At 38.7% G+C, this 27,310-nt stretch overlaps 2 protein-coding genes across 3 annotated transcripts in view; both read left to right on the top strand.

Moving 5' to 3' along the window:
- The window catches only part of RADX (RPA1 related single stranded DNA binding protein, X-linked), a 101,438-nt gene extending 95,088 nt beyond the window's left edge, over positions 1–6,350 (top strand). For both annotated transcript variants that reach the window (XM_086389676.1, XM_086389674.1), the window contains exon 14: positions 5,159–6,350. In XM_086389676.1, the coding sequence (XP_086245802.1) occupies positions 5,159–5,289 (131 nt within the window). In that variant the 3' untranslated portion in view covers positions 5,290–6,350. The remainder of the gene's footprint in view (positions 1–5,158) is intronic.
- A 10,466-nt stretch (positions 6,351–16,816) lies between these two features.
- RNF128 (ring finger protein 128) overlaps positions 16,817–27,310 on the top strand; it is a 100,510-nt gene continuing 90,016 nt past the window's right edge. Inside the window, exon 1 of the mRNA XM_086389672.1 lies at positions 16,817–17,494. Coding sequence (XP_086245798.1) covers positions 17,092–17,494 — 403 coding nt within the window. The 5' untranslated portion in view covers positions 16,817–17,091. The remainder of the gene's footprint in view (positions 17,495–27,310) is intronic.

Here is a 27,310-nt window from a genome sequence, read left to right as displayed (position 1 = left end):
AAGAATATCCCTAGGGTTGGAATTGTTGAGTCATATGGTAGTTCTCAGAGAAGGCAATGGCACCCCACTCCAGTACTCTTGCCTGGAAAATCCCATGGACCGAGGAGCCTGGTGGGCTGCAGTCCATGGGGTCGTTAAGAGTCAGACACGACTGAGCGACTTCACTTTCACTTTTCACTTTCATGCATTGGAGAAGGAAATGGCAACCCACTCTAGTGTTCTTGCCTGGAGAATCCCAGGGACAGAGGAGCCTGGTGGGCTGCCGTCTATGGGGTTGCACAGAGTCAGACACGACTGAAGCGACTTAGCAGCAGCAGCAGCAGCATGGTAGTTCTATATTTAACTTTTTGAGAAACCAGCAAACCATTTTCCACAGCAGCTGTACCATTTTACATTCCCATAAGCAATTCACAAGGATCCCAATTTCTCCACATTCTCACCAACACATTATTTTGGGGGTTTTTTTTTTGGGGGGTGGGCTCTGCTTTTGATTGCTTTTATAAATCCATCCTACAGTGATATCTCATTGTGGTTCTGATTTGCATTTCCCTAATTACAAATGATAGTGAGCGTATTTTTATGAGCTCATTGGCCATGTGTATATCTTCTTTGGAGAAATGTTTATTTAAGTCCTTTGCCCATTTTTGAATTGGGTTGTTTGGGCGTTTTGTTTTGTTTTTTTTTTTCTTTTGTTAATATGGTTTCATTTTTGTAGTTTAAAATTTTAATCCATTTGGAATTTATTTTGGTATAGAGAATGAGATGGGGGATCCAGCTTAATGTTTTTCCAACAATTAGCCATGGTTCCCAAATCATGTTGAATAATACTGATACGATATTGAAATTGCTATTATACTTTTAACTATTAAGTACAAGAATATATGTATGTGTATACACACACACATACACATGCCATCCCTTTGAAAGCAGTTTCCATTGATAAACATTTCAGAAGCGTAACATGGTATGAAAAGGTTTTAACACATCTAAGAAAATAATTGTATTATCCTCTAGGTAATCCGGATTTCCGATATTATGTTCAGAGAAAGGAATAACACACTGTATTACACGAGAGGTTAGACTGTGCTGCAGTACAAAGCAGTTCCAAAGTCTCAGTGACTTAACACAGTAAAAGTTTGTTTCTTGCTCAAGTCAAGTCTGATGCAATCAGTTATTAGCTTTCTCCCCAGCAGTGATTCAGGAATGCAGCCCGCTTCCATCCTGCTGCAGCTCCTACAGGAACAAATGACTTCTAGGGTTGTCTAGGCAGAGGAAGAAAGGGATGAAAGAGACTGGCTTGTAATTGTGTTGGAGCAAAACTGCTACATCATTTCCACTCACATTCTTATTTGCCAGAACTTATTTACATGATCTCAACCTAACTGGTGGCTCAGTTAGATGGTAAAGAATTTGCCTGCAGTGCAGGAGACCCAGGTTTGATCCCTGGCTTTTGAAGATAACCTGAAGAAGGGAACGGCAACCCATTCCAGTATTCTTGCTTGGGAAATTCCGTGGACAGAGGAGCCTGGCAGGCTACAGTCCGTGGGGTTGCAAAGAGTTGGACACAACTGAGCGACTAACGCTAATCTAACTAAAGGGAGGCCAGGCCACTTTGTCTCCCATGTGACCATGAATAGGAAATGGAGAGGTAAACACAGCGTTCCTTTGTCACACACCTTATGCATATATGATGTTCCTAAAAATACACAATTTTTGTAAGTCCAACAATTTCAAATGAGATGTAGAGAAGCTCATTTTATAGGTAAAATCTATAACCCTCTTAAAACAATTCCTTTGTAATATAAATGAGAACATTGTAATTTAATAGCAGGGTATTTTTTAAAGCAGGGCATCTATTAGTTCTTTTTACTTAAACTTATTTACATGATAGCAAAAGTTGCATACAACAATAAGAGTGAAGTTTATAGTATGAATTGCTTGGATTACATAAAGCACTTTTTATAGACAACTGTGTAAAGCACATTTTATCTATTTAAAACTTTTAAGACACTTTGTTTTACTGCCCATCAAAACACATTTATAAATAGAAAAGAATCAGTATGATAACAAGAGAAGCAATATTACATTTAACGAAAACCTCCAAAAATTTGTAATTTAATACCAGTTTTTCTTAAGTAGGAAATGATGGTTGCTGACATTTAATTGTTATGTCAGCTACCAAAGTGCTTTTTCATGCATTTAATCCTCCTATGATGTAGTTACTGCATGAGCAGATTGAAGCACAGAGAGGTTATCATTTACACAAGTAGGCAGAGTCACCTAAACAGAAGACTTACTTATACATTTTGTTGCAGGTACTGTGTAACTCAATATTATAAATGACATGATAGCAATTAGAATTATTAAGGTTTGGGTTTCTGTTGTTAGCATCAAATCTGAAGATCTTAAAATCTTTCCAAAGCACCTGGATTAAAGTCCATTCCAATCAAAGAAGAAGAAAACTATATAGTACTGGCAATTTTTTTTTCTTTTTTTTTTTTTAACTTTGACTGTGCTGGGTCTTCGTTGCTGCATGGGCCTTTCTTTAGTTGTGGAGTGAGGAAGGATGGCTACTCTCTAGTTGCAGTGCACGGGCTTCTGTTCTGGTGGCTTCTCTTGTTTTAAAGCATGAGCTCTGGGGCACAAGGCCTTCAGTAGTTGCAGCACATGGGGTCAGCAGTTATGGCTCCCAGGCTCTAGAGCACAGGCTCAGTGGTTGTTGCGCACAGGCTTAGTAGCTCTGCAGCATGTGGGATCCTCCCGAATCAGGGATCAAAGCCAGGTCTCTTGCATTGGCAAGTGGATTCTTTACCACTGAACCACCAGGGAAGACCTAGCACTTTTATTATATTCATTGTGTGTTAGTGAACTTGCACAATTTTAAATAATTCATCAGGGGCTTCCCTGGTGGCTGAGTGGTAGAGAGTCCACCCGCCAGTGTGGGAGATGTGGGTTTGATCCCTGGTCCAGAATGATTCCACATACCTTGGAGCAACCAAGCCCGTGCAGCACAACTGCTGAGCCCATAGGCCACAGCTACTCAAGCCCACGCGCCTAGATCCTGTGCTCCACAACAAGAGAAGCCACCGCAGTGAGATGCCTGTGCACTGCAACTAGCCCCCACTCTGTGCAACTTTGAAAAAGCCCATGCAGCAACAAAGACCTAGCAGAGACAAAAATAAATAAAATTATTAAAGATTAAAAACAATCATCCGATTTTGTGGCAGATGTGGCTTTTGCGTGAAGCTGATGAAATCTAAGCTTGAGGAGTTCTCACTTGCATAAATCCCTTCCGAGGCCCTTCTGGGGGTTTTTTTGGAGGTATTTTTCTTTCTGTTTCATAAAGAGGGCCCCCAAATACTGTACCTTTTCAGGCCCCATAAAATGTAGATGCACTGCTAGCCTTTTAGCATAATTTTTTAGAGAAGTAGCTCTAGCACAAAAGGTTCAGAGCCCATACTTTGATGCCAGACTGTCCAGTTTAGAATGACCCTGTGACTTTGGTTATTTTACTTAACCTCTAAATGTTTTAATCTTCTCATATTTAAAATGAAATCTTTGTCATGTGTAGTCACAGAAATCTGTGATACAGTAGCTTAGTAGTGGTCAGGTAGTGTTTTGAAAGAGATTCCTTAAATACCATTTTACCCAAGAAAAGGAAGAAAAGAAAAACAGCACTCTCTCATTTTTTGCAGATTGACTCTGTGTTGTGGCGCCCCTTTGGTGCTTTGTTGTTTAGTCACTCAGTTGTGTCCAATTCTTTGCGACCCCATGGACTGTAGCCTGCCAGGCTCCTCTGTCCATGGGATTCTCCAGGCAAGAATACTGAAGTGGTTTGCCAGGCTGTGCTTCTCCAGGGGTCTTCCCCACGCAGGAATTGAACCCGCATCTCCTACATTGACAGGTGGATTCTTTACTACTGAGCCATCAGGGAAGCCCCTTCAGTGCTTAGCCAGTTGTTTATGATCCTGTCTTAGCCCTCACTTCTGCTCTGCAGAGACTGATGGTTAGCCAGAGGTGAACAGTGAGTGTTTTCTGAACATGCTTCCAGCAATAGGCATATAAGTGGCCACCTTGATTCCTTGAAATACACAGGAAGTCTTAAAAGCCAATAATACTCCCCCCACATCTCTTCCCAGCTCCTTCCTCCCCAGGCTTTTTGGTCTGTCTATTGCTTGTCCCAACTTTATCCCCTGCTCTATCTGCTCTGATTGATCAGTGCTTTTGCTTTCAGCAAAAGCCACTGGGAAAGCTACCCTAGTCATGGGGGTGCTCCAAACTGGGTAAAACAAAAGCAGTTTATTGCATCTGACCTTGAGGGAGCTGCCTAAGAGATCAAAAATACACAACCACATCTTTGAGAAAAAGGCCAGCATTGCTCTCTCTGATGCTAGCGACCTGTACCAGGAGGGCAAGCTGCCATCTTCATGACTGTTGCTGATTTGGGGAGTAGGTGGGCAATTGAAAACAAGCACACTCTTACCACAGTGCAGCAGAATCTCTATTCATTAATCTTTCACCAGGTTGTTAAGTTTTGTTCTAAATTCCAGAGTTCTGTAAAAGCTGATTTGAGAGCTTTTTGCCAGCTTACAAGTTGCTTTAGTGGAGGGAGAGAGCCCTGAAATTCTGTACTCTGCCATTTTCATCAATGTCTCACCCAATCGCCTCTTGATAAAGGTGCTTAAGAATATCCAAAGCTAAGTTAGTTAATAAAGCTACTTCAAAGGAAATACACTTTAAAAGCAGCTTCAATTATTATTCTTACTTTGCTTTATGTCTTAGAAGTTTTGTAAATAATTGATAATTGAATTTCAAAATAGAAAAGTTTATTCTTTGTATTTCCTTGAGCAGTACTAGGAAACTGTTTACTTGGCACCTAAATGACCTTGAAAATACATAGATTTATTTAGTTAGATAATTAATTAATTATGGGGAGTACCAGCTTGTATCTTGAAATTTTTTGTAGCATTTGTTTGATGTATTTACTGTTATCTGCAGAAATTACTGTGACATAACTCGATGGATGTGTGTGATGAATTTGAGGGAAGAGGGAGAAAATCAGACACTGTTAATTATTTAAAAAATCAGCTTTTGTTGATACTTAATCTGAGTAAATATTTATCTATTTTATAATACTTTCCATCTGTTTTACTTTTAGGTGATATTATCAAAGCAGTATCTAAAATGGATAGAGAACATGTCATCTGTATCCTGGATATCTGCAATTTGGGGAGCAATAAAGCAGAAGTCTACTTGCACAAAATTTACAAACCAAATAAAACTTCTTAAAAATTGGCAACTGCAATTACTGAAGGTTATAAATACAGCATTGCTTTAAAGATATTCTGTTATTTTGTTTGTGATTTCAATAACCGTTTTTCAGCAAGAATATTACATAAATTCTAAAGTGGTTTTCTGTTCATCTTGTATTTGGAGCTAACACACTTCATTTTAAATTCATTACTTGAAAAGATCATCAAAATAATTCTTGTGTATCAAGAAAATTCATGTTACTTGTTTCTATATGAATATTATCTTGACTTAGAATTTGTGTTCACTGTTCTATTTGTGAAAGTGTCCATCATGACCGACTTTGCCACCCCCAGAGACTGTAGCCCACTGACTCCTCTGTCCATAGGGTTCTCCAGGGAAGATACTGGAGTGAGTTGCCATTCGCTTCCCTGTGATCATCTTCCCGACTGGGGATGGAACCAGGTCTCCTGCATTAGCAAGCAGATTTTTTTTTTTTTTTTTTTTTTACCATCTGAGCCACCAGGGGTGGTTATTTGTGTAGCCATTTTATTCTACAGCCTCATCATTAAGGCATCCCAACTTACAAGAGTAACTTTTCATGGACATTTAGCATCCTTCCATTTTAGATTGGGTTATGCTGGAATTCTCCCATCCAAGTTCTAACCAGAAGAAGTTTGTGGTCATAAGCTAACCATACTCTGACTGTGCTTAGCTTCTGAGTTTGGACAACATCAGGCACAGACAGGTGGTATGGCCATAGACAACAGTGGAAAATTCTAATTTGAGGATTACATTCCCCTAAAGCAGTCAACCTGCATTTCTCATAACCGAGGTAGTTTCTGTCATTTTCAAAATCACATGTGGATTGTTATATTCCAGTTGCCTTGGCCTTTAGTTTGGTCAGCTGTACAATGAGCATACTGAATTCAGTTGTTGTAAGGTTTTCCACTCTATTGTTACTTCATACCCGTTGAATTTCTAAATGTTTTGACCAGTGTGTGGTCTTTTGTTCTTAAAATTGTGTTTAAAGTTAATTAAAGTAGTGAATCCTCCTCATGTTAAAATTTTGAATGTGTTATTAAAGAAGTTAAAAGTTGTCTCTTTCTGAATGTATTTGATGTCTTTCCTCCATATTTTTGACCTATAATAGACCTACATGTACTTGCTAAATGAGCCAGTATGATTCTTCCATATGGGTTGAAAACTGTTTTTTATCAAATAGAATCTGGGTTTTCATATTAAGCTATTAGAAACTTAAATAGGCAGTTCAGTTTTAGTGCCACATAAATGTTGGAGAAGGGAAAAGTTAATACTTAAGTAACTGTTGACTAAAAATCCCTCAGGCTGAGATTGCAAAATTACACACTTTAACAGGTGTGATTTCTGTTCTCATATTGAATGAGAAATAGGAAATATTTTTTAAGATTCAAGATCTTTAAAAACAACTTCCATGGCAATTTATTTTATAGTAATGTTTCTATCCAAATTTGGAGTTTTAACATCTGTGTCTACATTTCCAGTTACAGAAAAATTGGATAGGTACTGTGGTGATTTCCTAAGGAAAATAGCAAACATCAGAAGACCTTATCTTCAAGTGACAGTAAGTGCTGATTCTTCCCAAATCAACACAAATACACTACTATGGTATCACTTTTATATTAAAAAATTGGTTTGTAAATTACAAAATATTACATAGTCTACCACAAGACCACAACCTTTCACTGAAGTTTCTAATTTTAGATGGTACATGAGATCTACACATTTAAATCCTTTGGTAAGCTATTAAGAATCTGAGCACCTTTATTTCTTTGTTGGACTTATCCTGCATTAATTTTATTCACATTAAGACTAGGTCTTTAAAGAAATTTGAAACCCTTATTTTGTGACACTGGTAGCATTTGATGTTATTAAATCTAGCTAGGTACCTTCTGCCAATATGGACTATCCATGCTGTGTCCTTGCTCAGTTGCTCAGTTTTGTCCGACTCTTGGCGACCCCATGGACTGCAGTCCATCAGGCTCCTCTGTCTGGAGATTTTCCAGGCAAGAATACTGGAGTGGGTTGCCATTTCCTTCTCTAGGGGATCTTCCCAACCCAGGATTCGAACCTGCGTCTCCTGCATTGGCAGGCGAATTCTTTACCACTGAGCCACCTGAGAAGCCCCTTCAGAGCTCTAGGAAGCCAGCAAATGGTTTGTGGCCACTGATATGCTTTGATTGGATTTATAATGTTTTAGAGCGGTCACTGTATCCTGGAAAGAGAGTGGAATATAAGGAGGTTAGCAGAGACTGCTAGCTGTATCCTAATACCTATTCTTCTCATAGAGTAATAGTTCTGTCCATTTTTAGCTAAGCAGATAGCTACCTAGAATAAAGAATACTTTTCCTTGCTTCCTTTGTGGCCGGATATGGCCGTGTGACACTTTTATTTGGGTTGGGCTAATATTAAAGTTAACTTACTTGTTTTAAGTGGTGCTGGGAAAACTGGTCAAACCACTTGTAAAAGAATGAAACTAGAACACTTTCTAACACCATACACAAAAATAAACTCAAAATGGATTAAAGATCTAAATGTAAGACCAGAAACTATAAAACTCCTAGAGGACAACATAGGCAAAACACTCTCCGACATAAATCACCAGATCCTCTATGACCCACCTCCCAGAATAGTGGAAATAAAAGCAAAAATAAACAAATGGGACCTAATTAAAATTAAAAGCTTCTGTACAACAAAGGAAACTCTAAGCAAGGTGAAAAGACAGCCTTCAGATTGGGAGAAAATAAGAGCAAATGAAGCAACTGACAAAGAACTAATCTCAAAAAAATACAAGCAACTCCTGCAGCTCAATTCCAGAAAAATAAATGACTCAATCAAAAAATGGGCCAGGAGAAGGAAATGGCAACCCACTCCAGTGTTCTTGCCTGGAGAATCCCAGGGACGGGGGAGCCTGGTGGGCTGCCGTCTCTGGGGTCGCACAGAGTCGGACACGACTGAAGCGACTTAGCAGCAACAGCAATAGGAAAGTGATATGAAACAGCTTTTCTGTCCTGTGTGTTGACCTGGCTGCAGGTGTGTTCTGTTATTTGAGGAAAGATAAATCTTAGGAACCCTCACCTCAGGCTTTTTAAAACACAGGGTACCACTTAGCCACCAGGAAGCCCATTAAAAGACAGGGAGGTCCAGTAATCAGTCTTTTAGGAAACTGGTAATGATGTCACCTAAACTTGAAGCACTAAAAAAAAAAAAAAAAGTGTTCTCAACTATGTAAAATCTTTCTCCTCCTACCTTCTCAAATGTAATCCTAGGAATTTTGCCTGTAAACAAAGCATTTCTGGGCCAGAAATACTTTCTCTCTTTATAGCAAGGCTTCACATTATATTGAGTGCCACAGGTTCCATCATTTTTAAAGGACAGAGACATAAATGATAAATAATGGATATAAAAATATTACAATCTACCACCTCAAAAAATATTGTTTATGGAGCTTGGAGATTCAAGTATTGATTGCAGTTTTATTTTGAAAAGAATGCTACAACTTATGTGGTTTTTCTTCCTCATGTTTATATTAAAAGAAAAGCTAATAAACTCTATTTTAATTAAAAAACAAAACAAAAAAAAATGGGCCAAAGAACTAAACAGACATTTCTCCAAAGAAGACATACAGATGGCTAATACATGAAAAGATGCTTAACGTCACTCATTATCAGAGAAATGCAAATCAAAACCACAGTGAGGTACCATTTCACGCCAGTCAGAATGGCTGCGATCCAAAAGTCTACAAGCAATAAATGCTGGAGAGGGTGTGGAGAAAAGGCTTACACTGTTGGTGGGAATGCAAACTAGTACAGCCACTATGGAGAACAGTGTAGAGATTCCTTAAAAAACTGGAAATAGAACTGCCTTATGACCCAGCAATCCCACTGCTGGGCGTACACACCAAGGAAACCAGAATTGAAAGAGACACGTGTACCCCAGTGTTCATCGCAGCACTGTTTATAATAGCCAGGACATGGAAGCAACCTAGATGTCCATCAGCAGATGAATGGATAAGAAAGCTGTGATACATATACACAATGGAGTATTACTCAGCCATTAAAAAGAACACATTTGAATCAGTTCTAATGAGGTGGATGAAACTGGAGCCTATTATACAGAGTGAAGTAAGCCAGAAAGGAAAACACCAATACAGTATACTAACACATATATATGGAGTTTAGAAAGATGGTAACGATGACCCTGTATGCGAGACAGCAAAAGAGACACAGATATATAGAACAGTCTTTTGGACTCTGGGAGAGGGCGAGGACAGGATGATTTGGGAGAATGGCATTGAAACATGTATAATATCATACAAGAAATGAATCACCAGTCCAGGTTCAATGCAGGATACAGGATACTCGGGGCTGGTGCACTAGGATGACCCAGAGGGATGGTACGTGGAGGGAGGTGGGAAGGGGGTTCAGGATGGGGAACACGTGTATACCCGTGGCAGATTCATGTTGTATGGCAAAACCAATACAATATTGTAAAGTAATTAGCCTCCAATTAAAATAAATAATAAAGTTAACTTACTTGTTTTGAACATACACAAAGTTAGTCACCCAGCCCAGAACTGGAAGTTTGCTATGAATAATCAAGGAGTATCTGTATTAGATACCATTCCTGTATCTACTAAGCCCTGTACTTCATCTATAAATGATAGGTTTGTCATAGCTCTTATTCAATCATATGGAAAAATCTGAAATTTTTCTTGCTTAAGGGAAGTAATTCCCTTCTCTATGCCTTTATTAGTATTACATACCTTTGTTAAGATTCTTGATATGTATTAAGGTACTTAATAAAGGCACAAGCAATAGGAAAAGTCCAATAGTATCAAATGTTTGAAACACAATAGTGGTTCTCAAACTTGGCTTCATATTGGTTCAAAAATGACTGTGCCAACATGTCACCCACCCCAAGTTCTGATCTGGGTGTAGCCTGGACATCAAGATAGGTAACAGCTCCCCAAGTGATTCTAATGTGCAGGCAAGTTTGTACACCACTAAAGTTATATACCACTAAATGGGTAGAGTCCCATTTCAAGCACCTGTTAGTTTTATTAGAGCTCAAGCTTTACCCAGTACATGGAACTTAACCTCCTATCTAGGCGCTGTAGTTTCATCTACACTCGATGCAGCTTCATCTTGAATTGTTCTGATAAGAAGGAAAAATTAAAACCTCATAGTTTTGAAACAACTTTCATTTTTGTAAGAGTTCTAGCATGTCAGATCCAGAAAAGAATTGATAGGTCAATTAATTCTAATCCAACCTCTTTCATTGTGTCAATGAAGAAAAAGTCCCGCAGAACTTACTGTTTTCCTGAGGATATAATACTAGCTGCTGCCCTGTCAGCACATGTACAACCTTTTGTCTTGTAAGAGAACTTCAGGAATGTTAAGAGAAGCACCTAAAGTACAAACAAACATCAAACCTTGGGGAGAAGGAATAGTCAGGGAGTTTGGGGTGGACAAGTACACAGTGCTACATTTAAAATGGATAACCAACAAGGTCCTACTGTATAGCACAGGGAATTCTGCTCGATGATATGTGGCAGCCTGGATGGGAGGGAAGTTTGGACAAGAATGGATACACGTATGTGTATAGCTGCATCCCTTTGCTGGCCGCCTGAAATTATCACAACATTGTTAATCAGCTATACTGCAATATAAAATAATTAAAACATCAAACCGTTATAGATTGGAAGTGGAAGCACTATGAGGTTGAAATTAAATGACAGCAGCTAATCTGTCAAAACGACAACTAGATACCACACTATTCTTCATGTACAACTTGTATCATCTAAAGTTCTTAAATTGTATATTAACATATATAACGAAATCTAGAAAGATGGTACTGATGAACCTATCTGCAGGGCAGCAAGAAATGCAGACAGAGAACAGACTTGTGGCCACGGAGAAGGAGAGGGTTGGACAAATTGAGAGAGTAGCATTGAAACCTATACACTAACATATGTAAAATTAGACAGCCAGTAGAAATTTGCTGTATGGTGCAGGGAGCTCAAATCTGGTGCTCTGGGACAACCTGGAGGGGTGAGATGGGGTGGGAGGCCAGAGGGAGATTCAAGAGGGAGAGAACATACATATATTTATGGCTGATTCCTGTTGATACATGGCAGAAAGCAATGCAATAGTGTAAAGCAATTCAGTTCAGTTCATTGCTCAGTCGTATCCGACTCTTTACGACCCCATGAACCACAGCACGCCAGGCCTCCCCGTCCACCACCAACTCCCAGAGTCCACCCAAACTCATGTCCATCGACTTGGTGATGCCATCCAACCATCTCATCCTCTGTCTTCCCCTTCTGCCCTCAAACTTTCCCAGAATCAGGGTCTTTTCCAATGAGTCAGCTCTTTGCATCAGGTGGCCAAAGTATTGGAGTTTCAGCTTTAGTATCAGTCCTTCCAATGAACACCCAGGACTGACCTCCTTTAGGATGGACTGGTTGGATCTCCTTGCAGTCCAAGGGACTCTCAAGAGTCTTATCCAACACCACAGTTCAAAAGCATCAATTCTTCGGTGCTCAGCTTTCTTTATAGTCCAACTCACATCCATACATGACCACTGGGAAAACCATAGCCTTGACTAGATGGATTTGTGTTGACAAAGTACTGTCTCTGCTTTTGAATATGCTATCTAGGTTGGTCATAACTTTCCTTCCAAGGAGTAAGCGTCTTTTAATTTCATGGCTGCAATCACTATCTGCAGTGATTTTGGAGCCCAGAAAAATAAAGTCAGCCACTGTTTCTACTGTTTCCCCATCTATTTCCCATGAAGTGATGGGATCAGATGCCATGATCTTCGTTTTCTGAATGTTGAGCTTTAGGCCAACTTTTTCACTCTCCTCTTTCACTTTCATCAAGAGGCTCTTTAGTTCTTCTTCACTTTCTGCTATAAGGGTGGTGTCATCTGCATATCTGAGGTTATTGATATTTCTCCCAGCAATCTTGATTCCAGCTTGTGCTTTATCCAGCCCAGCGTTTCTCATGATGTACTCTACATGTAAGTTAAATAAGCAGGGTGACAATATACAGCCTTGACGTACTCCTTTTCCTATTCAGAACCAGTCTGTTGTTCCATGTCCAGTTCTAACTGTTGCTTCCTAACCTGCATACAGGTTTCTCAAGAGGCAGGTCCGGTGGTCTGGTATTCCCATCTCTTTCAGAATTTTCCACAGTTTATTGTGATCCACACAGTCAAAGGCTTTGGCATAGTCAATAAAGCAGAAATAGTTGTTTTTCATTACCTCCAGTTAAAAATAAATTTAAAAAATAAAGTTCTTAAATTGAGTGCATGAGAATTACCTGGAGAGCTATTTAAAATGTGGATTCCTAGATATTTCCCTCTGATTTTGATTCAGGATGACTGGTAGTAGGACCCAGGAATCTTCACTTTTGATAAATTTCTAAATGATTCTACTGTAGGTGTTCACAGAGAAAATCTTAAAAACACTGAATAAATACTAGACTACTCATCCCCCAGCAAATTAACTTGAGTCAACCGGAAAATTGCACTGATGGGTATTTATTGTTCTAGGACTAATTTTACTTAACTGCAAAATTTTAAAAACAATTTAAAATTATCTTTGTAAGGTGTGACTCTCTGAAAGCTATAAAAGGAAACATAAAGGCACTTACATACAAGGTATATAATGCTGGCTACCATTTAAAGTCATGCACTTCAACCATCAAAGCAATTTAAAATAGTTTAGCAAAGGTTTCTCATGAGCACTGCCACAAAGTGTTAGGCAAAGCTGTCATTTAAAATCATATAATGATTTTCCTTTTAGAATCAATTACCAGATAATCACGATGATGTAATCACTGACCTAGAGCCAGACATCCTGGAATGTGAAGTCAAGTGGGCCTTAGAAAGCATCACTATGAACAAAGCTAGTGGAGGTGATGGAATTCCAGTTGAGCTATTCCAAATCCTGAAACATGATGCTGTGAAAGTGCTGCACTCAATATGCCAGCAAATTTGGAAAACTCAGCAGTGGCCACAGGACTGGAAAAAGTCAGTTTTCATTCCAATCCCAAAGAAAGCCAATGCCAAAGAATGCTCAAACTACTGCACAATTGCACTCATCTCACACGCTAGTAAAGTAATGCTCAAAATTCTCCAAGCCAGGCTTCAGCAATATGTGAACCCTGAACTTCCTGATGTTCAAGCTGGTTTTAGAAAAGGCAGAGGAACCAGAGATCAAATTGCCAACATCCGCTGGATCATGGAAAAAGCAAGAGAGTTCCAGAAAAACATCTATTTCTGCTTTATTGACTATGCCAAAGCCTTTGACTGTGTGGATCACAATAAACTGTGGAAAATTCTGAAAGAGATGGGAATACCAGACCACCTGACCTGCCTCTTGAGAAATTTGTATGCATGTCAGGAAGCAACAGTTAGAACTGGACATGGAACAACAGACTGGTTCCAAATAGGAAAAGGAGTTCGTCAAGGCTGTATATTGTCACCCTGTTTATTTAACTTATACGCAGAGTACATCATGAGAAATGCTGGACTGGAAGAAACACAAGCTGGAATCAAGATTGCCGGGAGAAATATCAATAACCTCAGGTATGCAGATGATACCACCCTTATGGCAGAAAGTGAAGAGGAACTAAAAAGCCTCTTGATGAAAGTGAAAGTGGAGAGTGAAAAAGTTGGCTTAAAGCTCAACATTCAGAAAATGAAGATAATGGCATCCAGTCCCATCACGTCATGGGAAATAGATGGGGAAACAGTGGAAACAATGTCAGACTTTATTTTGGGGGGCTCCAAAATCACTGCAGATGGTGACTGCCACCATGAAATTAAAAGATGCTTACTCCTTGGAAGGAAAGTTATGACCAACCTAGATAGCATATTCAAAAGCAGAGACATTACTTTGTCAACAAAGGTTCGACTAATCAAGGCTATGGTTTTTCCAGTGGTCATGTATGGATGTGAGAGTTGGACTGTGAAGAAAGCTGAGCACCAAAGAATTGATGCTTTTGAACTGTGGTGTTGGAAAAGACTCCTGAGAGTCCCTTGGACTGCAAGGAGATCCAACCAGTCCGTTCTGAAGGAGATCAGCCCTGGGATTTCTTTGGAAGGAATGATGCTAAAGCTGAAACTCCAGTACTTTGGCCACCTCATGCGAAGAGTTGACTCATTGGAAAAGACTGATGCTGGGAGCGATTGTGGGCAAGAGGAGAAGGTGATGACAGAGGATGAGATGGCTGGATGGCATCACTGACTCGATGGACGTGAGTCTGGGTGAACTCTGGGAGTTGGTGATGGACAGGGAGGCCTGGCGTGCTGCGATTCATGGGGTCGCAAAGAGTCGGACACGACTGAGCGACTGATCTGATCTGATCTGATAGAAGGTTAAATCTCTAGACCTTTACTAATGAATTATCTGTTGAATTGATCACAGATGTCTATTAGCAATCAGCAGACTAATCATTTTGACAATAATACTTGTGTTTTCAGTTTGATAGTTTTCTTTGTCCAGTGAGTAGTCTTTATTATGAGTTTTGACGTCAATATGATAGTGCTAATAGCAAAATAATAAACTACTTGCATTTACTCTGAAACAGATCATAAGCTAATACACAAGACCTTTAAACTTTTCAGTTCAATTCCATGAATAACTGTTGAGTGGTTACTGTGTGTAAGTTGTTACTAATACCAGGTACTGTGAAGGAGGGGATACACCCATGAGTAATCAGCAGCTGTAAAGGGATAGAAAGGTTCATATTTGTATTGTGCATTTGCTGGGGTTTATCCATAAGTTTCCACTGCAGATTCCCTGAACTCCCTTCTGATGTTAACTGTTTGTTTCCACTTGCAGTGTCCATTCCCAATGCTAATACTTCAGATGCCCAGGAATGGACAAGTGGGGGAGTGGGATGGAAATAGCTTCATTGGTCATCTTCAACAATGTCTCCTATTTTCCTGTTTTTTGTTGTCCTGTCCCGTTGACTCTAGTGGTATTCCTTATTCCAGACTATTTCCCTTGGACTTCAGACTACCATTGTTTCTGCCTTCCATTTGACCTGGTGTCTTTCTACTTCTCTGTCAGTCTGATACCTATTTATCTGTTTTTTTGACCTTGGCCCAATCAGACTCCTGATATCTCTGTCTTGTTGTCCATTCATCTACTCCTTCACCGGCCCTTGGCACACATTGCAATCTACCTTTCCCAGCAACTTACCCAGACCAATCGAGCCCACACCAATGTATGCCCAACTGCTGCTAGTGTCCAGTGTACTCTTGATTAAAAACAGCTTACAGTAAAGGAAGCAATGAAGTAAATAAAGCTATTTATATGTTTACAATAACTAGAATTAAAAATTCTAGGACCTAGAGACACACAGAGTGAAGAAAGTCAGAGAAAATTATCGTATATTAGCACATATATGTGAAATCTAGAAGAGTGGTACAAATGGGTGAATCTATTTGCAAAGCAGAGATGGAGATACAGATGTAGAGAACAAACATGGACATCAAGGGGGGAACAGGATTGGGGTGGGATGAATTGGGAGACTGAGACTGACATACATATGCTACTATGTATAATATGGGCTTTCCTGGTAGCTCAGTGGTAAAGAATCTGTCTGCCAATCCAGGAGATGCAGGTTGCATTGGGAAGATCCCTTGGAGAAGGAAATGGCAACCCACTCCAATATTCTTGCCTGGGAAATCCCACAGACAGAGGAACCTGGGGGCCTACAGGCCATGGGGTCACAAAAGAGTCAAACATGACTTAACAACGAAACAACAACAGTGTAAAAAATAGATAACTAATGAGAACCTACTTTTAGTGCAGGGAACTCTACTCAGTGCTCTGTGGTGACCTAAATGAGAAGGAAATCCAAAAAAAGAGCGGATATATGTATATATAAAGTTGATTGATTTTGCTCTACAACAGAAACTAACACAATATTGTAAAGCAACTACACTAAAATAATTTCTTTTTATTCTAAATGTTAGGAGATAAACCTTGCATAATCTTTTGTTAGAGTATAAGACACGGGACATAAAAATTAATGGAATGCATCACATTATAGGTATCAATCAGTTGAGAAATATTTGAGTGCCCACCACTGGCAAGGCATTGTACTTCAAATGATCTCTAGTGACTGGAATATGTTTCCCTTTCAATGAATAAACAAGGTAGCAGAAGATATTCCTTGGGGAGATTGTTAAGAAAAATTCCACAAAGAAATAAGACCAAAAAAGGCCGCAAAATCAATTCCACCAATGCGATAGCAATTAAAATGACAGATCTTAACTTACTTCTGGCTGAATTGGTTGATAGCATATTTCAGCAGGGCTTGGAAAACCAGTTTGGTGTTTTAGATAATCTGAGAGAGGTGACTTTCATTTTGTCACGTGGGAGTACCAATAGTCCAGTTCCTCATTCCAATCCACTCCATGTTTATGAAAGTTCATTAGCTGGAACAAGAAGAAGGAAAAAATGTCAATGCAGGAAGTCATCCAATCCTGATAAGTTGACACGTAGAATAAAGTTGATGGTGTTATTTATCGCTAAGGCAGTCCTGATTAAGGGTTATACGTGTGTACAGTTGGAGGAAGGACAGGCGACGGGGAATATAGCTAAGTACAGTGAAATAGAGCTGATGTATTCAGAGCTTACATTGCTAGAGGTGAGATCAGTTACCTACTTGCAACTGAAATTTCAGACTTCTGCTTAGCAGGGACCTGCATGGACAAATGGTGACTGATAGTTGGAAAAATCAGCAGACATCTTAAATTTTATGCTCAAATGAATGAACAATGAACCAGGAGACTAAGTCCAGTTTTCAGCTGCTGGTAATTTTTACATTTTTATTTAAAATCACAGCATCTTTTTCAATTAATGCCTATGTGACTGTGACTTACTACAATGAAACCAGCAACTACACTTCAGCAGAGACATGCGAATGTGGTGTTTATGGCTTAGCCTCACCAGTGGCTAATGCTATGGGGGTGGTAGGCATCCCTAAGAACAATAACTACCAAGCTTGTGACTACAACACTGAGTTTACCTATACTAAGAAGCCCTGGATTGCGCTGATAGAAAGAGGTAATTGTACATTTTCAGAAAAAATTCAAACAGCGGGCAGAAGAAATGCTGATGCTGTTGTGATTTACAATCTTCCAGAGACTGGCAACCAGACGATACAGATGGCAAATTTCGGTAAGAACCGATTCCCAAAGAGGGTTAATGTCTTTGTTTATCTTAAAATGGTATTTCTATCTAGAATGGGTCTAGGATCTGGCAATGAGACTGTTAAACAAGTGTATTTTAAATTTTTTTGCCCGGCACTACTCTGAGTTACTTTACTATTAATATTTGGAATTAATTTGTTTCAAGAACAAAAGCAATTCAGGAAGTGGTTCCTGTTTTCCTTCATGATATTCTTAGCTCTATCAGCTTTCTCAGTGCATATTATATAATTGCTTTTTAATAAATGCGCCTTTACCTGTAAACATTAAAGAAAATATAAATGTTTTAATTTCTTTCTTAATTTGTACTTTTCATTTTGATTCAGGGTTGTATGTATTCAAGTATGCAGTAACTGCAAAACTGATTCATTATTATGATCAAACAGTAGCATGTTTTAAGTGTTCAAAATGTTTACAGAAATGAGAATTCAACTATCTGCTGTATGCATGTGAGATTTTAATATTTGTGGGACTAATACGTATAAAACTACTCTGTAAGAAACATTATACATTTAAAATGGTATGGCTGAAATTGGATAGCTCTGTAATTCACACCAAAAGTAAAGATTTCCCTTAAAAATGTTTACTTATGACTCAAGTAAATATAATTATCTAACGTATTAACTTTGTAAAGGAATTTATCTCTTAGAACTACTGTTTTAATTTTGTTTATTTTGTAAAAAATGCCAGTTTTGAAATAAATGGTTTTAAATCAGTGAAAAAGTAGACTTCTGAAACAAGTCTTCTATACTTTAGGTGGATATAGGTATTTTTGACCCCAGACTTGGCCAAAGGAAAAAAATAATTTCAAACAGAGTAAGATCTGGTTGAATGCAATATCAGGATAATTAGTATTCTCACCACCAAATTTTGTGTTTGAGAAAATTAATGTAAATTAAATCAACCAGATTTCAAAATTGTAAGAAAAAAATCAAATTTGTGTTGAGTAGTAGAATGATTGAAACATCCAGGTTGTGTACATACAATATGGCAATTTGGTACTAATGTTTGAAAACCAAGCTGCTTGTTTCTCTGGGTATTGAAAAACCAGGTAACATGGTCTTTAGCAGTACAAAATTATTGTAAATGTACAAAACTCTACTTGCTACCTTTTATAACATATCCTGGACATCACCAGAACCCAAGTATTCACATTGTTTTTTCTTCTGAAGTTAAGAGTACTCCATAAGCATTCCCTATGTTCCTATATTTTTACAGATGACTTTTATTCTTGTAAAAGTCAAATGAGGCACTTCTGTTGAAAATTAGGAGTTAAACCTCTTCTAAGGAATCTATGTGCTCTGTTTCAAATTAGAGACTCTAAGTATTCAAGGTTTCCTTTTATATGGACAGTCACATTCTGCTGTTTACTCCCCTGGTTTATTTAGCATAATTTTTTAACTGAAGTATAGTTGATGTACAATGTTGTATTAGTTTCCATGTGTACAGCAAAGTGATTCAGTTATATGTATACACACACACACACACACACACACACACACACACATGCATTGGTTATCAAGTTTATATATAGTAGCGTGTATATGTTATTCCCGAAATCCCTAATTTATCTTTCCTCCCCACCTTTCCCCTTCGGTAACCATAAGTTTGTTCTCGATGTCTGTGAGACTGTTTCTGTTTTATAAATCCTCTGGTTTTCTAAAAGTATAAACAGTATCAGACTAAACAGCAGTTATGTTTTCAAAACTTGCTTTGCAACATGAAGGGCCAACTACTGAAAAGTAGGTGCCCAACTACTGAATTTAAAAGATTGCCAGAACAGTAAATCTCTCCAAAAGGCATGCACAGTCATTTGAGTATATGTCTCTGAGTACATTTAAGAAACAAAGCAACTACATTTATCATTGAATATATAATACCAATATAGTCAAGGCTATGTGGTCAAAAACATTTGTAAAAACTACAGCATTGCTCCTGTTTTAAAATAAGCACACGGGAAAACATAGCATTATCACAGTAATTGTAATAGTTAATATTTATTGCCATTTAATATATGTCAGGCACTGTTTTAGGGTCTTTATTTTAACTAATGAATGGTGATCTTTAACACTGAATGATCTCAACCCCAAAGAATTAAAATTGTAAGTTTAGTGTTTTGCAGCTAAACCTGTCAGCTAGTGTGTCATTGGAGTTCTTCCTTCCTAGAAATTTCTCTTAGATAGAAACTATTATGTAATGCAGTTGACAAACAACAAACATAGGGAATTGTGTGGATATGAAAACTCAATGACCAGCCCCTAGGCCATTAAAGACTGCGTCATTATTATATAACATAAGCCAAAATTGTGTTTGTTTTTGCTGTCTTTCATTAGTGTGTGTGTGTGTTTTCAGGCACAGAGCATGGGGGAACAACTCCTGCTCCTTCTACAAAGGCTCTAGGCTTTACCTTCCATCACCTTATCTTTTATCACCCCTGAAAACCACCTTTTCGGAAAACCACACTCTACCGCCTCAGGGCTGAACCACCCTTTTACTTCCTTGCTTCCCACTACCTCTTCATTCCTTCAGTCTCATTTTCCATGCTAGGCCTCCCTAGCCTTTCCATAATGCTGTGCCTCTTTATGTCTTATTGATGTCAACACCCTCTAACCAAAGGCTGCTAGGAGTAGACCTGTAGTTTTAAAAGTTGGATTTATTACTTACTGCAGCAAAAGGGGAATGCATACCATCAAAAACGGTGGGGTATCTTAGTAAGAGGGCTTTAGAAAGGATTTCTAGGGTTTGGGCTTGCTTCAGATGACTTGGGGGAGGATTTACAGAAACAGGCCTTTGACCAGACATCCCAGTTTGCCTGAGACAGGAATTTCCTGGATTGTGGGTCTTGCAGTGCTAAAGCCAGGAAATTCTTGGGAAAACCAAGCTGAGTAGGTCACTCTAGCTGGCATTGTTCTGGATTTGGATGCTGTCAGAAAGTAGGGGGTAATTCTGTGATTGGATTTCTAAAAAAATCTTATTTTTAAGTGGCAAAGACTAATCTGAACAGGCAGATAATTGGTAAAGTAATCGTCACTCACGTTTGTCAGGATGGAGATGTTTGGTCATTTTTGTGCCTTGGATGCTGTTCATATTTTGACTGGATTCAGACATAATTACAGAATGGTCTTGTCTTTGTCTTGATCCATCATGGGTACAGAATGAACTTCTCTACTGTTGATGCTCTGTGAAATTATTTATGTTCAATAAGAAAACACCAAGTCCTGATTGTTAGTACCAAGCCAGGTCCCAGATATCAGGGGCTGCTTGCCTCTTTCTCATCAACAATACACTATGTCTTTGTCTTTACTGATGTGCAAATACATTATCTCCCCCCATTTTATGTATCAGTGCTTCCCCACCCCCCTATACCCTGCCTTCAAAGTCCCCAAGAAGCCCAAGAGATATTTCTGCACCCCTTACCTCTTAGGGTTTCATGATATGGATACAGAATGTCTTTACTCCTGGGCCCAATTCATTCATAGCCCCCCCACTAGCAGTATCCTTTTTCTGATGGAGACAACTTCAGTCTGAGACATGCTCTCACTGAGGAAGAATAGTGTATAGCCCAGTAAAGCTATAATTCTAAGTTTCCCAGTTTGCAGTGTATTTGGATTTGCATTTTGATGTGACTGGAAATAGAAAGATATGTTTATGGTATCCTTAAGTAATTATGTAACTTCTTAACAATTCTTTCCAAATATTTTGGAGACATCTATCTATCCAGTTGTCCCAGATGTGCAAGAAAAGGCAGGACTCCTCAGTTATTAATGCAGAATGAATTAATTAATTCTGAATGAATACGTTAAGTATTGGCTTTCTGACCAAACAGGTTTTTTTGAAAGTTAAACATGCTATTAATAGGTTAATTGCCCTAAGAAGCAATTAGATTTGAATGTATTGTAGTTTATTTCAGCAAAGTCAGTAATTTGAAAGGGATAGAATGGTTCTTTATCTATTTGACTATGTTCAACAAAATGGATTACAGGGTGATGTCTATAGTCTTTCAGAATCCCCCAAACTCACCAATTCCCAAGTAGTTATGTGCATGGAAGGGAGAGTTTCATCAGAACAGAAAACTCACATGTTTTAGAAAAATGTTTTCCTAGAAATGAGGGGGTAAATAAAAATATAGTATATAAATGAAATGAGGAAATGATAAAAACTTCAATAAGGCTTAGACTCTGATACACACACACACACACACACACATCAGTTCAGTTCAGTTCAGTTCAGTCGCTCAGTCATGTCCGACTCTTCACGACCCCATGAATCGCAGCACACACACACACACACACACACACACACACACACACACATATATATATATATATATATATATACACACACACCCACACACATATATATGGACTTCCCTAATGGCTCTGTTGGTAAAGAATCTGCCTGCAATGCAGGAGACCCGGGTTTGATTTCCGAGTCAGAAGATCCCCTGGAGAAGGAAATGGCAACCCACTCCAGTACTCTTGCCTAGAGAATTCCATGGACAGTGGAGCCGGGCAGGCTACAGTCCATGGGATTGCAAAGAGTCAGACATGACTGTGCGACTGACTTTCACTTCTATATATAAACTCATATATATATACATACACACACACACATGGGTGTGTGTTTAATTCAAGAAAACTAATCAGTTCCATTTCAAATGAATCTCAAATCTGCCTGGCACCATCTCCAAGACTTCATCCTCAGACCTCTACAATAACTTTCTAACTCATCTCCCTGCCTCTCTTGTCCCCATCTAAGCCCACTACCCACTCTGAAGCTAAAGTGGCTTTTGAGAATAAAACCAAACCACACCTTGTTTAAAACCCTCAGTAGCTTCCCATGGTGCTTAGAGTACATTCAGACACCTTTCCATGTCCTCACCTGGCCATGAATCACCTGGCTCGTGCCCACCACTCTGACCTCATCTCCTCTCACCTCCCCACACACCACCCTCTACACTGAGCTCCAGCCACACAGGGCCCCTTTCAGGCCCTCAGTCCCAATAAACCATTCCCTACCTTGAGCCTGAAAATACTTGAAAGCACCCTCTTCTTTACACTCCCACATTGCATTAAGCATCAAGTCCTATTGATTCAATCTCCAAGCATTGCTGAAATCCGTCCCTTTTCCCACCTCTGCTGCTTCAACCCAAGCCCAGGCCAATATGATGCCTCACCTGCATGCGTGCTAGGTTGCTTCAGTCATGTCCAACTCTTTGCGCCCCTATAGACCACAGCCTGCCAGTCTCCTCTGTCCATGGGATTCTCCAGGCAAGAATACTAGAGTGGGTTGCCATGCCTTCCTCCAGGGGATCTTCCCGACTCAGGGATCGAACCCATGTCTCTTACGTCTCCTGCCTTGGCAGGTGGGCTCTTTACCAGCTGAGCCACTGGGGACCTGGACCATGACAATAACCTCCCAGCAGCTCTCCCTCCTACTCTCACCCCCCTACAGAGTCTTGTCTTCCACCCAGCAGTCAGAGTGATCCTGTGGGAAATAGAATTCAGTCCAAATTAGAATAAAACCCAGGCTTCATGCAGGTTCTACAAAACCCTGGGTGATGAGACCTGATTCCACACCCCTCTCCCCCACATTACTATGCCTCTGCCACTCTTGTCTTTCTTGTTTCTAAACCAAAAGAGCTAGCTTTTGCACTTGCTGTCCCCTCTACTGAAGTCATTTCTCTTTCATGTTTTCATATAATGCTGCCTCCAAAAATATAACTGTGTCACTACTTTCTTGACATGGCAGCTAGAATGATCTTCTAAAAATAGAGGTCAGATCACATTGCTTCTCTTCTCCAAACCAACCCCCACCCCCAGTGACTTAACATTATTCTTCAAATAAAATCTAAACTTTAACATGCCTGAAAGGACTTGTATGATCTGGCCTCTACCTGCCTTCCCAACTTAACACTGCCACCCACCCTGCCTAAAGCCTAACCACTCTGACCCTCAGATATTTTCACTAACCCATAAAGCTTTTTCTGCGAGATCCTTTGGGCTTGTTTTTCTCCTCATCACCATCATCACTATAATACATGATATTCAGAGTATTCAATACTCTGAATCCCAGTTTAAATGTCTCTTCTTCACAGAAATCTCCCCTGACCACATTAATTTCAATCAAAACCGGGTCCTCATTTCTGTTGAAATCTCTTATAAAGTGTAATGACTGTCTCATTTGCTTATTACGCGTCTCTCCCACTTGATTGTAAGTTCCAGGATGGCGGAGAACATGTCACTCATTGTACAGAGCATAGTGCATAGTCTTCCCTAGTTGTTAAGTGGATGAAAGGTTAAGAAACTAAAAAGCAACTCCCTTTTATGTATGAAAAGATGGACAAGTTCAAATGAAATTTAGGTGAATTCAGCAAACTATTTCACTCTAAAGTTGTTTTTATTTTTTCCTATGCAGGTAATACTTTCTCTTAAAAAAAAACAAAACACAAAATATAAAGTTCTCCTTGACCATTGCCCCCAATCTCAGGCCTCTCCCAAAAGATAACCAGTGCTTCATTCGGTAGGTAACCTTTCAGGCTTTTTGTATTCATTATTGCATATGTATACCAATAGAAAATACAAAATCAATCTATCTTTTATTTTTCACATTAATGAAGTTATTCTGCAACTTGCTTTTGTCACTCAACAGTAGGAACTGGAGTTATCTCCATGTTAATAAATTCATATTTAGATTGTATCAATTTTTAACTACTGGATAATATTTCATAGTGCAAGCACACTCATAACTTATTCAACCACTCCTCTATTAATGAACAATTAGGTTGTTTTCAACTTTGTTTTTTTATAGACAATACTCCAATGAACATTAATGCTGATACCTAAGGAAGCCAATGACATTGACCTTGCATCAATATTGATGTTGCTCTTATATCTGACCACTTTGTTAAACTCTTATTTTATTTTAATAATTTGTTCTTGAATTTTCAGGATAAATGACCATTTTCTCTACAAAGTTTTGTCTTTTATACTAATTGTACCTCTTCATTCTTTCCAGTGGTCTTATTCTACTGTCTAGGGTTCCAGTGGTGGTAAAATGTACCCCTTTGACTTGTTCCTGACTTTACTACAAAAATGCTCCCACTGTTCCACCAATAAGTGTGTTGTTTGAGAGAAGTTTCTGGGAGACACTCTTTATCAAGTTTCAAAACTTTAGTAAAGCTTTTGAATCTTGTTATCCTTACTGGCAAGCTATAATATAAATACATATGTATAGGCATATATTTATGGGAACAATAGGTAAAAGGGACAGTTTTGTTTTTCTTCCTTTTTTTAAAGATATCATTGTATTGGTGCCTTTTTTTTTTTTTTTTTTGACTGCACCACACAGGTTGAGGGGTCTTAGTTCCCCAACCAGGGATCCCACCAGTGCCTTCAGCAGTGAAAGTGCCAAGCCCTAACCACTGGACTGCCAGCAAATTCCCAGGTGCCCTTGATAAAAGGATTGAAAACATTTTTGTTGCTTACACATATGACTTCAAGTTGAGTGTCAAATTGTAAGACACAAGTGAAATTTTAAAATATCTTGACAAATTAGAAAAAGTGTATATTAAAACAAGATGAAGTGCCACAGAAAATAGTAAAGAATAATAAATATAGAGACATGTAAAATAGAAAAATCTTAAGACAGGTTTATAACCAAAATATTTGACAGTTACATTGTGCATGCATGCTAAGTCACTCAGTTGTGTCCGACTCTGCGACCCTACGGACCATAGCCCACCAGGCTCCTCTGTCCATGGGATTCTCCAAGGCAAGAATACTGAAGTGGGTTGCCATGCCCTCCTCCAGAGGATCTTCCTGACCCAGGGATTGAACCTCCATGTCTTGCAACTCTTGCAGTGGCAGGTGGGTTCTTTACCACAAGTGCCACCTGGGAAGCCCAGTCACATTGTACCACAAGTTAAATAAAGAATGACACACAGTTACTTTAAAACTAGCATGATCATAAGATGTACCAGCAAGTATATAATATGATAGGCCTGGAAAATACCATGGTTATGCTTGGAATTCACAAAACTCTGAAAATATCATAAGCCTTACTATAACCTGGCTTACAATAACAGGACTTTAGTACCTCTCTCTCATATTCTCACATAAATTCCCAAGTGTCTGTCTCTCTTTTTCTCTGCCCGCCCCCACCTCCCACCATATAGACACAAACATACACAACTGCATAAGTTTATGTTTTTATAAGTGAGTTAAAGATACAGTACCTCTGAATGCTGGTTTCCAGAAAAATAACAATATGAGTAAATTCACTATGAGCTATTTAAAGGACATTTTATGTCCCCTTTCTCCATTTTAAAATCTAGGAATATATTTTTTAATCAAGGAATATTTTGTAAGTCTAAATTGTGCTTTTTGTTTATTGATATATTCTCTGCTTAACTCCTGTCCTCTTTCTCCTAAACTAGATGGAGAAATGCCTGAATAGCATTGCATACAATAGAATAGTTCCTCTTAAGTAACCTCTCCATTTTCAGCAATCCTTGGTTCCTAAGTCCTCTTACCCTAGCTAGTTCTCTTCCATCACTCAAGCTTACCTTCCCTAGACAGCAAGGACTTTATGTAAAGAAATTATATCCATTTCCATCTCAACTCACAAGTCTTATGTCCTACTCATTTAGGTAATTATTAGATATGCCAGAGCTACTTTAATAAAGTATCCCAGGGAGAACTTTACTAGTTGTCTCTAGAAACAACATGATTTAAACAAACAAACCTGATTTCTGATGATAATATCAAGACCTTTGACAGAACTGTGGAACAGGAAATTGGAGGAAATCATATTTCAGAGCATCCCTTATCACATCATACAAGGAGCAATGTACTCTACCTAACGTTTTAGATTTTTAGACATATGTCATATTTGTATCTAAATTTTAATAATATATATTATTATGTGATTTTCTAATGACTTTACATGCAGTGATACATAGTGATAGTATATGGTTAAATAAATTGGTCTCTGGCAGTGATCAGTACATTGGCATCTCCTTAGTGGAAAGTACAAATAGAGGGAAATGAAAATTTGCTTAATAATTCACTTGCTCTCAATTTTTAAAAAATGATTGTCTCCATATCATTATCCCTAAGATCTGGAGCTCTTTTCGTTCAGTATTGTACCTAATTCCTATTAAAAACTGGTTTTCCTTGCCCTTTATGAGGGCAGTTGTTAACAGTAAATATTCTATTAGCTATGTGCTGCACATAGTGTAATTAATCATTTCAAAAATCCACAAGGTACAAAGTGTTAGTATTCATATTTCATATCTATGGAAACTGAGACATAGAAAGGTTGGTTAACTTTCCCCTCATAGTCATAACAACTAGTAGATTACAAAACTAAGGTTTGCAATCCTAACATCAGAACCTGTGCTTTTAAACAGTACACAATAATGCCCTTCTGGTGAGCACACACAACACAAGGCGCCATACAAAATAGTACCAAGACACGATCGCTGCCCTCAAGGAGGAAGACATAGTAGGGAAAACCGATAGCTACGCAACTAGTAAAAGGCAGAATATACAAAGCACTATTCAGAGACCTGTTGAGATTGTTGGAGCTGAAGAGGTTAAGAGATTATGAGGTCATAGTGTTGGAAAGGTCATCAATGTGGGTGGATGTTAAAGTTATAGAAGATAATAGCAAAGAACTCAAAGATCAGGAGTGGGAATATAAAAGGGAGAGCTACCCGAGGAGGCAATTAGGAAGTGAAATATTTCTGTTAAGATTTCAGAAGTTGAGCAGATCAGGATGATAA

The sequence above is a fragment of the Bos grunniens genome, chromosome X, assembly GCF_055505025.1.
Source record: "Bos grunniens cultivar Pamir isolate PY7600 chromosome X, Bosgru_T2T1.0, whole genome shotgun sequence".
Lineage (NCBI taxonomy): Eukaryota > Metazoa > Chordata > Mammalia > Artiodactyla > Bovidae > Bos > Bos grunniens.
Note: the sequence above shows the minus strand (reverse complement) of the source record. Positions and strands in the feature narration are given on the sequence as shown.